The 16,798-nt window shown below is 37.9% G+C and overlaps 1 protein-coding gene across 5 annotated transcripts in view; it reads left to right on the forward strand.

Moving 5' to 3' along the window:
• PPP3CA (protein phosphatase 3 catalytic subunit alpha) overlaps nt 1-16,798 on the forward strand; it is a 190,083-nt gene that overhangs the window by 150,473 nt on the left and 22,812 nt on the right. For all 5 annotated transcript variants that reach the window (XM_052681488.1, XM_052681489.1, XM_052681491.1 and 2 more), the window contains exons 7-8: nt 6,767-6,844; nt 8,396-8,490. In XM_052681488.1, the coding sequence (XP_052537448.1) occupies nt 6,767-6,844; nt 8,396-8,490 (173 nt within the window). The remainder of the gene's footprint in view (nt 1-6,766; nt 6,845-8,395; nt 8,491-16,798) is intronic.

Genomic DNA, 16,798 nt, shown 5'->3' on the forward strand with positions numbered 1-16,798 from the left:
GGCTCGTGAGTAACAAGGACTCAATAAATATGTGCTAAAAAGCTATTGAAGATTGTAGTGTGTTTCACTATGCAATATGATGCATAATTATATGTGCGTGCTGGTACAGTAGCATCATTTTAAACATTTTCACCACCTTTTCATTCTTCCTTCTCCAAGGCCAGAAATTTTTTGTTGACTTCATTATACCTACTCGGTTGTATTGGTGGAATTGCTCATGTGTACCATCAGATCTGGGAACAAGACCAATTTTAAAAAGAATGTCTCTGTGGAGAAGATATATACATAGGTCACTCTGCCTCCTAAGATAGGAGGCGTTACGTTTGGAGCTGCCCTTGTATTTATTGTTCTGATCTGCTGTGGCTCCCTGGTTGTTTCTCAGTGCAGGCAGCATGATTAATGACAAGAGAAAACTGGCTGAAAGATTTGCTGGGAGCTGCCTAGGACAGTGAAGCAGCAAAAGCTTTTGGTGACTGAAGTACAAGGTTGATAGGTTTTACTGAAAACTTTTCATACACGCATGTAATCTTCTTAGAAGAAATTTGAGTGCCCTCTTTTTAAGAATGTGTTTACAGCTCTTCACTAATGGCGTTATGAAAGATACGTAGTTCAGTAAATTTTTTGTCCCATTTTGGAGAGGAAGCTTGGTCATTAACTTTGAGTTTCTACCTATTCAGCATTTTCTCTATTGTTTCCAAAGTTTCTTATATTTGGCAAAGAATTGCCTTTCTGAGTTGTTATCTTGTAACATTGCAAGAAAAGAAAATGTAAGCGGTGTTAAACTCTGTCATTGTTTTGTTAAAACTGGACATTTATTTATTTGGCTAAACAGTAGTATGTATCTGTGGGTTTTTGTGAGTATAAAAAGAAAGAAGCAAGATTATAAAAATTAGGATGGGGCATTTTGTCATTATCACTCCTTTAGAAAAAGTCCTTCTTTCTCATATATTAAAAAAAGATCTCGTGATTGAATACTGCATGAAAATAGCAATCTGTGGGTGTATAAAATTATCAGGCCAAAGTTGATACTATGACAGTGCTCACCTGTCCAAGTTATGCCTATCCAGATGTGCATAAGAGAGCTAGAGATGGGTTAGACCAAAGATCAGAAAGGTTTTCAGATTGTTGTTGTCCTGGTATGTCTGCTTCTCCAGCTTCTGAAAAGTCATGTGGAGGCGAGCACAGGGGGAAGCAAGCCGAATGTCTTGGTTGATTTTGTCATTTCCTCCTACCATTTAGAACATCAGTATGTGTAAATACCTTTTTCTTTTTTTTTTTTCTTTTTTTTTTTTTGGTTGTTCTTGTGACAAAAACATTTCAAAACATATTTAAAGCCTAGTTCTCAAATGTGTGTGAGTCATTTTCTGCCCTGTCCATGTCACGTAGGTTGTTTAGTTCTATCTTTGCATTTCCTTGAATCTGAAGATTAGCTGCATTTGTCTGAAACCTTCAAATTATGTCTGCTAGGAAATGACCCATCAGTCCAGGCAGGAGGTGGAGGTGGCTGGACTCCTGGAGCATGGGATGATGCGCTGTTATTTGGGGAGGTCTAAAAGAGGCTGAGATGGAAGCTGTTATTTATAGTTGCAAGTATTTTTGGTAGCTTTGAAGGACTTCCAGAAGAGTTTGTGCCTTCAAGGAATCCTATAAATGCAAAACAAAGAACAACCATGATCCCAACATGTCTGTGCCTGTTCTTTAAATGTGTTGGAATATTACTAGATGAAAAATAAACTTTATTCAAACAATAACATGCTATCATTAATTTTCAACATGGTCTATTTTGGGGGTGTATTTTAAGTCAAAACTTTCACTGAGATCTGTTATTATGAATGTGCCTCTTTATGCATCTTCTGCACACATGCATGTGATTCCTATGAGAAGGGCTGGATGTTCCTTGGCAAAATGCAAACCATGCAAGTGGAAATCACGGGGCATGGATGCTGATGAGTGTGCTTGCATGCAGTCCATTGTTTTCCTGCTGTTGTTGGAAGCTCAATGTACAAATATCTACTCTTTCGGTTCATGTTAGCTAAGTATTGTTTCTGTTTCAGAACTGTGCAGAAGAAATCATTGATCATGCAAAAGATACCTCAGAACTAGTAAAATATTCATGAGACATTTTAATGAAGAAGGAATGGTGAAGGGGGATATATCACAGTCACATACTCCACGGAGAATAACATCTCTAGTTTAGCAGTGGGATATTTTGTTTTCTCTGTGAGTCACTGCTCTTCTGTGATTCAGCATGACACATGAGGTGCAGGCAGAGCGGTAGGTTGTTCTGGAAAAGCCTGTTGCGTGGGGGGGAGGAGGGGGTTCTGTTTGTTTGTTTTCCCTCTTGGCCAACTGTTTTATTTCTGGCTCAGCTGAATTGAAGTCTGGGCTCTGCAAAGCAGGGCGAAGAGGAGTTTCTGGAAGGGTTGCACTCACAAAAACAAGTTGCGAATTTGCTTACAAGATGACTGCTTTGATTAGAAATATTTTAAAATCTAGTGATTTTTATTATACAAATTTAGAAAAAAAAAAATCCAAGTGGAAATTTCTGTAAAAAACTTGTTTCTAGTAAACTATGATATAATCTTTGGTTCTTTGGCCATTTGCAGGGCTTGCTGCAGCATCTTGTTCTCCAAGGTCAATAGCTTCAGGATTTCTGGTATTTTATCTATGGATTTACTTCCCTACATTACTGTGGGATACTTTTCTGTATTTATCAATTTGTGTTGAATGTTTAAGATGAAATCACCTTTGGGAAGGAGCAAAACAAAGTGCTGATAATTGAAGCCCTGTATTGTCAAAACCAGTACAGCATACGTAACATCTACATACAGCTGGAAACTTTGCTTCTCCCCAGCAGCCACGTCAGCAAATAGCAAAAGAAAAAAACCTTTGAGAGTTGCCTTGTGGCTACTTGTGGGGCAGTGTTTTGGTATTGAGATTGTTTTTTCAGTACAGTTGCCATGCTATTTACATAGAAGTAAATATGACAGTCAAATGCATGGAGCACTACTTGGCCTCTTTGCCTTTTCTTGGTAATGGGCAGTGTAGAACCTGAAAAATAGCCAAATCCTACTAATACAAGTCTATTTTCCTTGAATGTATGATGAATAAGATAATTAAGGTATTAAAAAAAGGAAAAACTTTTCTACTTTGAAAAGGAAAGAAGAACCTATCATCTCTATTCGGTTTTTTTTTTTGTTTTTTTTTTTTTTAACCACTTCATTTAAGTGGTAAAAGCAGTACTTAACACTGCATGAAAAGAATACTTTGGAAAAAGATGTCTTAAGCTAGACATTTTGAGCAGCCACACTAATAATGAACATAATCAACTGTCTATCAGATTTTTTGTTACAGACTCCTGTTTTCATTAGGTAATGTAAACATTTCTAAATACAATGCACCATAAGCCTACATTTAGGTGATTCCAAATACCATACATGAGAACATAAGCTGGGTAGGCCATGTTCATAAGCACTTTGCCCTTTGAGCGGGTTTGTAGACTTTAGCTGCAAAGAACATTTCAGCTTCAAAGCATCCAGGAGGTTTGGAAGTGAGTAGTAAGTAACCCTTGGATAAGCTGAAGAAGGATGAGGCATTAGATTTTGCATCGTCATTTCTGAATTATCATCTCACTCGTGTGCTGGAATAAACTGATGGGGCAAATAAGTGGTTGCAAGTGGGCCTTAAAAGTGGCCAAAGAGGGGCTGGGACAGCAAGTTTTCTGCTTGGTTGAGACTTTTTTAAAACTTGGTCAGTACATTGAGCAAAAAGTTGTTGTTAAGTATTTTTTGTAACTGTTACCATGTGACTGTACTTTGTCCCTAAGGTACTGCGCAACAGTGGTGTTTCGCCAGGGTGCTTCATGGTACGTGCAGCCCTGTAACATCATAATAGAACCCTAGAATTATTTGAGATGGAATGGACTCTTAAAGGTCATCTAGTCCAACTCTCCTATAGTGAAGAGTAACATAGCTACTGCTACATCAGGTTGCTCAGATCCCCATCCAGCCTCACCTTGAAAGTCTTAAGGACAGGACATCTACCACCTGTCTGGGCAATCCTTACTGTAAAAAAACATTTTCTTTCTATCCAGTCTAAATCTCTCCTCTTTTAGTTTGAGACCATTTTCCCTTGTTCTGTTACCACAGACTCTGCTATAGGGTCTGTCCCCTTCTTTTTTGCAGCTCCCCTTTAGATACTGAAAGGTCACTATCACAGCCTTCTCTTCTCCAGGCTGAACAGCCCCAGCTCTCTCTGCCCTTGTAGAGAAGGTGTTCCATCCCTTGGATCATTTTTTGTGGTCCTCCTCTGCACACAGTCCAGCAGCTCCATGTCTCTCCTGTACTGAGGACTCCACATCTGGATGCAGTACTCCAGGTGAGGTCTCACTAGTGCAGAGTAGGGGGGCAGATCCCTCGATCTGCTGGTCATGCTTCTTTTGATGCAGCCTGGGATTGGTTGGTTTTATGGTCTGCGAGGGCGCATTGCGGGCTCATGTCCAGCTTGTCAATGATACCTGATTGTAAAGTACACACAGAGATGCAGGGACGCTACAGGTTGGTTTGCATTGTTTACAGGCATGCTGTGAGCCCGTTGTGTCATAGAACCAGCACACAAGTGATCGCAGAGATGCCTTTGTGTCTTCCCCAGTTCTTTCTATTTCCTTTTTTAAAACCTTTCTGCCTGTTCTATTATTTGAACTACAGGAGTCGTTGAATCAATACTGCAAAATAGCTTTGTGAATGGATGCTAATACAGAATCTGTTCTGCTTTTTATTTAGCTATGAGGTAAAATTTCAGAGCTGTTTTGTGAAGTTTACACCATTTGTCGCTTGTTTTGATTTTTCTTTTATTTCTTTAAGCAACAGTTTTGATTGTTGCTCTCCAGCTTGCCCAGCAGTAGGAAGAGAGAGCTGTAGTATCTGTGAGCCTTATCTTGGCCCTCAAATCCAGGAAAACATCTGCTGGATGCATCTCCCAGTCACAGCTGAGGCTCTGCTGTGGGACAGGCTACATTCAGAAGGCCTCCCATGAGACAGAAGGCTGTGCTTCTCCTTCAGGAGTTCTGGTAAAGGCAAGCTGGAAGAAAGTCTGGTCTTCGTTACGCAGACGTCTCATCTGCTGGCGCTGAAGGGGCATCAGTGACGTTAGGACAGTATGGCATACCAGCCCTTTCGTCTGGTTATTATGGGGTTTTCTATTTTTTAGAGCATTAATTAAACAGAAGTTAGTGGCAGGAGGTGGTAACACTTGCTTTATCCTCAGGTTTAATGTTTTAAATGCAACTTCCTTAAGCTGCTGTGAGAGTGAGGCAAATACCGTGCTGGAACTCTGCCAGTGAGGAAGGTGAAATTCAAAAGAGCCTTTCAGACAGAGGATCACCAGGCAGAGGGATTTGGAGCAGGGCCGTCTGCTAACTCACGGGGTGCTCACTTTCCTGCCAGGATGAAGGATCACGAAAGAGAAAGCAGTCAGCTTAATGATCTCTTGGTTTCAGGGGTGGGAAATAAATCTGCATAAAGCAAAACAAATTACATAGGATTGACTTGATGAGAGGAAAAAGAGAAGAGCCTCCACATCTGCCATCTGGTTAAACAGTCTTTCCCAGCCCTTGCATGCTTTTAAGGGGCCTGATAAGGTTTTGTCAGATCTGTGAAGAGTTGTTTTCGTTCCACTGCTGCTTCACCTTTACACTCATAAATGCACATTCTTTATTGTGTTTTGCTCTTTCTTTTGTTGGCTTTTGACAGAGGAAACCAGATCAGTTCTGCATTAGCTTTCTAAAGATAGGTGGTGTTCTGCTTGCTGTCTTGAAGTGGTAGATGGCCTTCATGCTGGCTGTCTTTTAATACAGACCTGGAGAGTCGTCAATGGTTTGAAAGCAAGAAAACATCTGTTACAACAATAAACAGCTTGTCTTAGAAACTAACGCTATGGAGTAATTTCAAGTTGTATTAACATGTATTTAGCTATAATTTTAAATAACTTTTCTCTAAAAAATGGTTATTTCACATTTGTACTGACAAAACTGCATTCAGATTCTGCTCTTCATTCTTGTTCAGTGTCTGTAACAGTATGAATGATCTTCACGATGCAGAGGTGGTGGAGAAGGGCTTCACCATTTGAAAGCAGCACTATTCATGTGCAGGAAAAACATCATGACAGAGGGATTTGCACCACTTTCATCTAATTATTTTGTTATCATACAGTAGAATATGTCTTGTAAAAGTGCATTCAGTGAGCATGCTTTGGGGGTGTTAGAAGTCACGCAATTCATATTTTCAGTTGCTAAGGGGAAAGTTCTTGTTTATCAGGGGTGTGACATTCATAGGATCACAAATGTAATTTGGAGACTGTGTTACCTTTCTTTGCTTCTCCTACTCTCTCTTACCATATTACTTGGTGTCCATAAGCAGCCTATGCTTACTGCAGTTAGGGGATAGGGTTTTCTGCTGCAAGCAACCATTGTATTGTTTTTTTCTTGTTCTGAGCTCATTGAATTTAAAAGTACAGTAGAAGAAACAACTGTCTGATAGGCTGCATCATGGTTGTTATGTAATAAATTGCAGATTTCCAGTGTTTTCACTCAGTGCAATTATGGGATGGGAGAAGAAAGTGCTGCTTATGGTGCTGTCTCTGCTGAAATGTGCCAGCAAAGCAGGGCTCATTTCATGAATGATGCATATTGGATCATTTTTTGAAAGCTAGAGCTAAGTGTGGTGCTTCTGGTAATACCATAACAGGTGCTATTGTTTTCTTCCAACAGTTACCCTGCTGTGTGTGAATTCCTACAGCACAATAACTTGTTATCTATACTTCGAGCTCATGAAGCCCAGGATGCTGGGTAAGTGTGTGTGGAGAGGGCACCAGGTGAAATTTAGCAGAGCAGGAAAGAATAACTGAGTAAGAGCGAACTGCAAAACTTAAGAGCTCTTGCAATGTAAAATTACTTTTCATTAATGGTACAAAAGCATACACTAGCTTTAGAATGCACAATCTCTCACATGATTACTACCAAGCTCAGGACTTAATGAATCCTCATATATTCCAATTACATTTAGTGATTTTAAGTGACATAAAATGATCAGAAGTTATTTGGATGCCAAGTTTGGGAGGGGAAATCAGTTCAGCTTAGCAAAATAAATTTTACAAATGTGGCTGATGCAGGCTGCTGTGATGTCTAGGAAGCAGTTTGGCTCATGAAGGCCAGAACTGTTCCCTCTCAAATTCTTCACATTTCTTGACCTACTGGTAAAGAATATATATACTTTACCATGAAAATTTGTTGAATGTACCATAGTTGAGAAGTTTTGATGAAGAGTTGGTACCTAAATAAATACCTTCGCGTGTTTTGCACAAATTAGTAATGTGTTTATTGTGTTAATTTGGAGGTAGAAACTTTACCCAACCTGAACAGTAATAACAGATAAAAAGTAATGATATTGTAGGGTTTAGATCGATACGTACTATGCATATAAAAAGCCATTCTGAATGCTTGAATTATGACATACTTAAAAACCTCAATGCAATTAAAAGCAAGCTATTTCTCTGCCAAAAGTAACTGGCATGAAATACCCAAGGGTAATGAAATTTCATTTTTATTCTATTGCTTTCCAATAAAGGGTGAAATATAAAGTTTTTTGAAAGGATTGCACTAAGTTTCTACAATGGTTTCAGTGTAGCTATCGTGGATGGCCTCCACATTCTTCATTTTCTCGTAGCTTAAGGCTAACGAGAAGTATTTGGTGTTGCTTGTGTTAAATTAAGACAAAAATACTGTTTGGTCAGTTGGCTTTTGGTTTCTTGCAGGTTTAATGCTTGGCTGATTATGTGTTGCTCTGTTGGTCCAGAAAGCCTTTTATTTTTCATAATGCAGAAAGGTTAAGTAATGAAAACATGCAAGCACTAATAAGTTGGCTAATAGACACAATTAGATTAGATGTAGCACTGAAAATATCAGACCCTCTGGTTCCTCTTCCTTTCTCTACTTTCCATCTCCCCAGCCTTGCCATCACTTGCACATGCAGGAGAGTAAAAAGCCGGAGGATGGGGCGAACATTTCCTTCTCTTCTGAAGGGAGGAGTGCTGGTGCTGGCCTTCACTCAGTCCTGTGAAAGACCAAGTGCTGGAAGCGTCCCAGGGTGCCACGTGTGCAGAGACAGGCCACTAGCAAATTCATAACAAAAAAAGAACTTCTGCTGTGCTAAATTGCATCTATAATGAATAAATCTGCAGGAATTTTATATTTTCTGTTTTTTAAAAAGCACATATGTACATCTTCTGGCATTTGTAAATGCCAGTGCAGTAATGTATTGGTGTTTTTTGCACCGTATTTGGTCAGTGATAAGTGAGGTTCCAACAAGGGACAATTATTAATATCTTCTCTTTCCCCTAGGTATCGCATGTACAGGAAAAGCCAAACAACAGGCTTTCCTTCACTAATCACAATTTTTTCAGCACCGAACTATCTAGATGTATACAATAACAAAGGTAAGATTTGATTTCTATTGATATATAGTAGACTGTAATTCTTTGTTCAAATGTATTACATTATTTTTTCTTTTTCTCCTTTTTCTATTTATTAGTTCATGACCATTCAATTTATTACTTAATGCAATTTTAATTGAGTTTATTATGGGCAGATGTGTGCCTCTGAATATAACTGTAGATTCTAACATGCCTTAGGATATTTCTGTATTTTGACTGCAAGTTATTAAGTAAATGTTATACAGGAAACAACACTAAAAACAGCTCTATTAACAAAGAGAAGATTTTTATGAAATGCTGTTGTTGGTATGTTTGGAGACCAGTGTTCAATATAATTATTTTGGTCACTTTTCTGCCCCCCAAGAAAATTAATGGAGTTTGTATACACAAACCTTCTAGCCAGCTAGCAAACATTGACAGATCTTCAATGAGTAAGGCTTGGAATACATATTGTCTGAGTTCTTTTATGTTTTGTTTATTAATCGTTTGAAAGCAATTAGGTAGGAAATAAAATTCCATTAGCCAAAGAAAGACTTGCACAAATAAGCAGTCATTGGTCACTCCATAAAGGCTCTGATGAATATGAGTGTTTGCAGCTTCTCTGAGATTACTGCATTCCCTGAAATCTCTAATGAACTGGAAAAAAAACCCAAACCTGTTTCTGAAAGTAAAGCATTCTAATAAACCTGTCCTCCAATATCTTTAAATGATTGGTAATGTCTACTTCCTCCCATTCCCTGTAAAACTAATATTATTTCTATGTGTTAGTAAGAAAAAGATTTTTTTTTCCCAGTGGGAAAAGCAATTTCATTGCAAAGAGATCAGTCCTTGAACAGAGACATTTTTAATTTGGATGGTTGCCTGCAAAAGCTTTTTTTTGTTTGTTTTTCTTTTTGCAAACTTGAAAAAAAAAAAAAAAAGCTTCCTCAGGCATCATTTTATATTATAAAACTTCTAATCTGAAAGCTATTATGCCATTCAATGTATGTACAGGCAGGAAATAATTCACTGTTGGGTAAGCAGTGTTGTTGTTCATGTAGTTCTCAAAATGTGTATTAACTTGTGGAAAAATTAAGAACATTCTGCAAAATAAGTATCTAAGTAGAGCTGTTGGTAGCTATTTTTGTAAAAGTAAATAATACAGGGACTTGCTAGCAACCCAAAAGGGCAGGATGAAACAAGGAATGTGTTAATTTTCCTGGCAGTAGCAATGGTCTTGGTGGAAAAGTGTGCTGTGAGTTGGCTGCTTTGGGCAGAGCGCAGTCTGGTGACAGGTCTGTAGAAGCAGTGTGACATGAAGCGTTTGCCTCTTGCTTCATAATACATGAAGGCATTTCCATGCACATGGAGGTAGTGGGTGAGCAACATCTGATTTTGTCATGAAGGCAGACATTAATTATGAAGTAATGATTTATAAAATACAAAATCTTGAATTTTTACAGCTCAAAGTTTGGGTGGGTGAAAAAGAACTGCCCTTCTATTATCTCTATTTTGAAGCAGAGTCATTTCACTTGTCTCCCACTGTGGAAACCTTAAGACTGGTGGAAAGTCCGTGCTGATAAAAGGTTCTGGGCCAGGTTCTGAGAACTGATAACCATCTGTGGTCACGAGTGACATGTCGATGTGTTGCTGAGTGTATCCAGTCTGAGTGAACTCAGGCAAAATCACAGTGGTAGGAGAGCAGCACCACTCCTCAATATATCCTTTTTTTTTTTCTTTTTTTTTTTTAATTTAGAAGCTGACCTTTAGTGGATTTCTAATGCATTTCTGTTTAGTTTAACTGCCTCCTTTTCTCTCATTAGAAGCCCTGATGCATTATTTCATGTGACTGACTGCACTGGCTCTTGGCTTTTAAAGCACATCATGCATATTTTTTCATTCTGCATTACTCATGCATATTCATCTTGATAGCATTTGGGCGTTTGCTTCCCTGTTCAAGAAAGGAAAAACTCTGTCATTCTGAAGCAGTCCAAAAAAAAAAAAAAAAAAAAAAAGAAGCCACTTGTTGACATGTTTGATGTGCAGTAGATAGAAAGAATGCAGAGCTTCTGGCTGGCTAATTTCAGGAAGGAGGACACCTCCACACAGAGGTGTTGCAGTGTAGTTGCTGTAGCTGACTCATTATGCATCGGTGCGAAACCTGATTGATTTTTAAACCAAACCATTGATTTTTAAACCAAACCAAACCTGCTTCAGGTTGTAATTTAGCTAGCAGAGTCACCTTGCATAAATTAATTAGTCTCCATCTCCTACTGGCAAAATGCTGTGTTCCAGGTTTTGTTGTTGTTTTTTATGATAATGTTGCTTTTAAAAAAACATTAAAAAGAAAAAAAAGGAAAGTAAAAGCTACAAGGGGCTAGGAATTCTCATTTTGTATCCTTGGTTAATAGTTCTTATATCCATTTAAGCAACTATACTTTCTTGTATATCTTCAGAGCTCTTCACCAGGACTAGACTTGGCTGCTAGCTTTAAGGGTTTATTCAGTCCCAGCTGGAGATCAATCACTAGAATCAGATACTCACACAAAGAGCAGATAGGGAACATTCCTAAAGCAAATGGAAATTCAGCAGGAGTAGCTCTAGACACGATACCCAAACAAAACCACCTTCAGCATATCTGCTGTTAATAGTGCAGACCCTTGACATATGCTGTCACAGTTCTGATCAGCCATTGGAATCTCTTTTGACTGGAACCCCTGGATTCTGGCACAGGAAGGAGTTCTCTGCATCTTTCTGATTACTGGCCGTGGCGTCTTGAAGTCTGTATGAGTTGCTCAGCCATCAAGTGGCTGTTGGTCCTGTCACAGCCCCCACCCGCACGCATGCATGACATTAGGCGCCAAAGTTGGGTTTTTCAAGGAATTACAGTCAGCGGTCCCATTCTAGTTAATGGAGGCAAATAGATGCTTTCAGAATATTCCAAGACTCAGAAAATACCTAGATGTAAGGAGCTTAGTGTCTCCTTCCTCTTTATTGTTATTAATGCCTTCCATATTTCTTATAATGAAAAACATTGGCAAAGGCAAAGAATTCATGCATACGTTTTTGGCAACTTCTGAGTTTCTGTTCAGTATTTCATAACTTTCCCAAACCTTTATACGCTCATATTATTAAAAGGCATAAAGAAAAATATTCTGTAAGTTAATTATTAAAAAAATATTCTGTAATCACAAAAAACTTTTTGTGAGGAATACTGGTACACTGTTGGTATTCTAAGAGATATTCTTGGAGAAGATTAAAAATCCTCCTGATTTTTGATAGCTGATTATGATTGTTACCTGTGCCTTCAAGATGAAGGCTGTCCTGATCAAGAAACTGAGATTTACCTCTTGATTCTAGAATGCCCATCACCAGGAGAAATTCTCTGTAGCAACAGTAAGAGGTTGCCAAAAAGCACTGCATTGTTTGACCTGTTGGCCTTGTACAGTGTTTAAACATTCATTCCCACATTTCAATTTTTAGTAGCTCATACTTCCTTAATTAGGACTTGCTTTAATGCTGTTTGTGCCAAGACAAGAACAAAGATTTTACAGAAGATCTACAGAGGCATGCGATTTATTTGTTAATTATTGTCAATACTTAATATTTTAGTCTTTGGCTGTCACTTTGGTGTCATGCATGCATGTGCATACTTTTTGGCTGAGTGAACAATTTTAACTAGCTGTCTAAAGACAGACTATTCTGAACATTTTTTAAAGAGTAGGTTTCATAGTGACAAGATAACCACTAGAGAATCCAAAGTTGCTGAAGAAAATAATGCCTCTCTTCCAACATTTTTCAATGTGCATGTGCTGCAGCTGAAAGGAAAAGCAGATGATGGAAAGAAACGAAGGAAATATGCAGTGGATAGGGGAGTTTGGAATACTAGAAAAATCAAGACCAGATGTACATTGATGTGCTTGTTAACAAATCAGATCAGTGACATCAGTCAAGTGTGTATAAAGCATCAGCATGTGGTATACTGTAGATAGATTTTATATTTCTTAAAATATAAGAAATATACCTGATGCACGTTGGTCTGATAGAAAGTTATTTTCACGTTGGATAAAGGCAGAATAATGTACCTGGAAGGCAGAGATGATCTTTCAGAAATAATACCGTCATGTAAAAGGGACGCTGTGCAACCTTCTGTTTGCCCCATCAGTTCCCTTGAATGCTCTAGCACTGCTTTTGTGATGAGGCCTTCTCAAGGAAACAAAAGCTTCTAAAGAGATGCTCTTGGGATATTTAGGCCATGTCTTTGCCAGTGCAGAGATGTTTGGTGCTATTTCTTTTGAAGATACAATTGTACATGTCAAATGAAATTCTTCAGAATTTCCAACCGCAATTACCCCTACTTCATTATTGCATTATTTACTTCATTATCTTGCGCTGTGAGTCATTTTTTCCTTTGAAAATGTTTAAACTCCATAAGCATTTCACTGGCCCTTATCCCTGACCTGTCTCAGGCAGCAAACGCTGTGGTTACTTAGCAACTCTACTGGAGGAGAAAGTACTGCTCCCAGTTGCACGGTTAATGCTGAAGTTAATTTGGCATAAAGTCAGAAATTCAAATTCTCTGTTTAATGTGGAGAAGTTGAGAGACCTTTCACTACTTTTCTAAGTGCAGGATGAGTATTCTGAAAAAAATACAAAAATATTAGTTAATTTATTTGTTGAAATTACTTTGTGGTTGTTTACCTAAAATAAATGCAGTTTATTCTGGGCTGCTATTTCTACCATGCTCAATTGTCTCCCTCTGACAAACAGTTTTTCAATTAATTTGCACTGAAAAAATATTCAGCTGTACTTGAAGCAGGTTGTCTGATGTGTTTGAGTACATGAACAACAGGGCACACAGTTTAATGGTGTTCACTTTGCCAAAGGCCTTAATTCAGCTCCCAATCTACAGGCTTTTCAAGTGCTGTTTTTCATGTCAGAGGGATCTGTGATACCCACTCAGCTCTGACAAGTATGACACAGGACATGGGGGTAATTGAGGCTCCTTTGTAACAGAGGGAGACCAAAGAGATGGCATTTTCGGGTAGTATCAGGTGCTTGTGCTTTATCCTAATGAGATAGAAGAGCTATCTCCATTCCAAGCTGAAGGAAGGTTTTTTACCTGCATATTCATCACCGCCTGCATTTCCAGCCATAGGTACTGATGTTAAATGCTTAAGATAAACAGTACAAATTCGCATTGCCTGCTGCATTAGTCTTTCATTTCATTCTAATGTGATTTCAGCATCCGATATCTCAGTTTAGAAGCACTGGAAAGAGGTATAATGTCATTTAGGGTATCTGCACATCTTCACTTTACAAAACATTGGCTTCTAAAACTCATTTACAACTGTGAATACCAAAATGAAGTTAAAACGTATGTGACTGTTTAGGAATAAGAAAACAAGATTCTTGCTCTTCCTGGTGATTATGGACTATAAAACTGTAACTGGTGGCTTGTTCTGCAAGTGTCTTGAGTATAGCTTTGGAATGAGAAGTATAGGGGCTGCATAACAAGCATCTGAAGTTAGAAATAAATGTTTGAGAAAGCCAGATTTTGCTCAGTTATCAGTTTCACAGCCAAAGGGATGTATCCCACTTCATTCCATTTCCTCAACTATCAACCATGTGGCCTGTAGTAATATAATCCTCAAAAGATTCCTGCTCCATCAGGGCCATTGAGGTTTTCTGTAGCTACTTATGCATCGAAGTAATGTAAAGTTGGGAATGAAGCAGAGGTGAAACCCCCAAACCTTTTCTGAGCCAACAAAGGAAGAAGAGATCTGTGAGCAGACAGAAAAAAGCAAGGGGCCAGCAAAGCTCAGAAAAACAGCAATTTCTTCTCAGTCCAGCTGAAGTTTTCTCCCTCTGACTACTAAGCAAGAGCTGATCTGTTTAAGATCATCGTATTAGGTAGTAAAATATTTTATGTACATTACACCTGTAAATTAAAGATTGTAAATTGCACATTCAGAAAAGTATTTGTGGCACTAGTAACTACATTGCCTTATTTTACTCTTTTAAGAATAGAGTCATTTGAGAACATCTCCATCTTTGTTATTATGCTACTCTATTGTACAGCATTTTTTTTTCCTTCAAGTGGCTCTTGAAGTCATTTGTGAGGAAACTGTACCTGTTACTTACAGAGAATTGTTTTTAAAATACTGTTCTTGAAAATTGCTTTTCTAAGATGTTTAGTTATATAAATTTATAAGGTGATGTAAAAACGTTTTTTGTACAGTAATCTCAAAGTAAGTTGTCTTCCTACAGAAAAAGTCAAACAAGAAAGCCAACCTTGAAACCATACAACTTCATTTTTACTAACTGTCTTGCTTAGGATGCAGTCTTTTATAGAGGTTATTTTAAGTAAATAAGTAGTTCTGCAAAAGATCCATCTTTCACATAACTTAGAAGAAATTTGATGGTAAACTGAAGAAAGCAGGAAGGGAAACTACATTCCTTCAACTCACTAAAATGAATCAGTTGAAGTTTTAGTCCCCCTGAATGAATCTTCACATCCATTAAGTTTGTGTGGTTTTGATTCATTTTTACTGCAAAGCCACAAGCTATTTATTTTTATTATGCAATTGTGTCACTGCAATAGAAGAAGAATGAACTTTGATGCATCCTCGGTTTTTAATTTAAGCAAAAAAGTGAAGGAAATATTAAGAGCATTCACAATAGTTTTCTCATTTTTGCTAATAGCAGGATGAGGCCATTTTTACTGAAAAGCAGAATGACTGCCAATAGAAGGGGCAAGTGTCAAATGTGCTTCATTTAAATTAAGGGTGTCTAGCTGGCAGAAGTTCACATAAATGTTAGCAGTCTGTTTTCAGTGTGCACCAGCAAGCAGGCTTCAGAAATTCCCAGGTCACTTCCAGACTGTCAGCAGCAGCAAAACGGAAGGCCTTTAGCAACAACATTATGCATTAAAAATAATAATAAAAGATTAAAAAAAAAATCTGATTGGAACACTTCAGTCAGTGGAAACAGGTGAATAATTGGAGTTATTTGTTCACCTCTTTCAGTCCATGTGTGATACACTGCATTACCCATATTTTTTGACATATTGAAGTCATGCAACTTCATTGCCAGCACTGGCTGTTAAGTAATAACTGGTCACTGGAACTATGCTCCTCCTGGAGAGATATTAATCAAAAATACAGGTGGAAAAGGGAAGACCAAATATTATATGCCATGTAATCTGTGTCTTTGACATGCTACATTTCTGACGTACTTTTGATTCTTGCTGTTTCATCATTTATGATGGTATTATCATCTATGCTTCTTGCTTTCTTTGTAAGCTTCAACAGTATTGCCTTAGTCCCGTGCTGATGAAAACTCTCATCTGCAGTCTTCTGTACCTGTATTCTTTAAGAATTTTAATCTCTTTCTGTTGGAGATAGTTATGAGTCCCTATTTTTTTATGTGGTCATCCCAGAATTGCCTTTCTCTCCATAAACAAAGAAATATTTGCTCTTCTATTTCATAAATGGCTCCATTCATCATAAATACACACCCATGTGCAAAATAAATATATTTGCATAATTCTAGAAATTACTAACTTTAAGAAACATATTCTGTAAATTAAAGTATACACTAATTAGGTTAGAGATACTGTTACCAAATTGAGTCTTCAACTACGTTATTAAGATGTTATGAGAAGATTATTTAAGATCTTTGCAAGAAGGCTGGTGAAAGAGTTGGGGCGTGGGGGGTAGGGTGGAGAAGGAAAGGATTAAATTGCTTTACTGTTTCCCAAGATGAGGCATTTAGGTCATAAAGTGAACAACAGAAATTCAGCGCTTATTTTTCTTCCTTAGAATCTTCTTTTAAAGCCAATAGGCAGACTGTGATCCAAACAGCTATTGCACCTTCCCCATTCAGTGTTCTTCCATATGGTCTCAGTAAATGACCAGAGGTTTGAGTCATCTACAGCACTGTAATAATTACTTAAGGCTACAAAAATTTTAAAATTGCATAAAAGTCTAGATTTGCTGTGCAACAGTATTAGCATAACATTGGGCAAACTTAATGCTTTAGTAAATGAGTTTTGATAAAGGCAGTTATCTAGGTTTATGTTAGACTTCATTTTATGTCATCTTTTGCATTTTCAACATTATTACTTTATGCCTCCGTAGACAAATTGATGTTGCCCCTGAGAGAATTGATATTCTCTCCTGCCTGCACTCTTGGTGCTCTTGGCAATACCCAAGCAATATTCATCCTTTCCCTTTTCATTTGACTTTCATCTGCACTGGGCCGGAGTACAGCATGATCTTTTCTAGAAATAAATAGCTGTTTCTTACTGATGCATTTTGCAGTGCTTTCA

Source organism: Tympanuchus pallidicinctus, unplaced genomic scaffold (genome assembly GCF_026119805.1).
Source record: "Tympanuchus pallidicinctus isolate F22 unplaced genomic scaffold, pur_lepc_1.0 scaffold2, whole genome shotgun sequence".
NCBI classification, from domain to species: domain Eukaryota; kingdom Metazoa; phylum Chordata; class Aves; order Galliformes; family Phasianidae; genus Tympanuchus; species Tympanuchus pallidicinctus.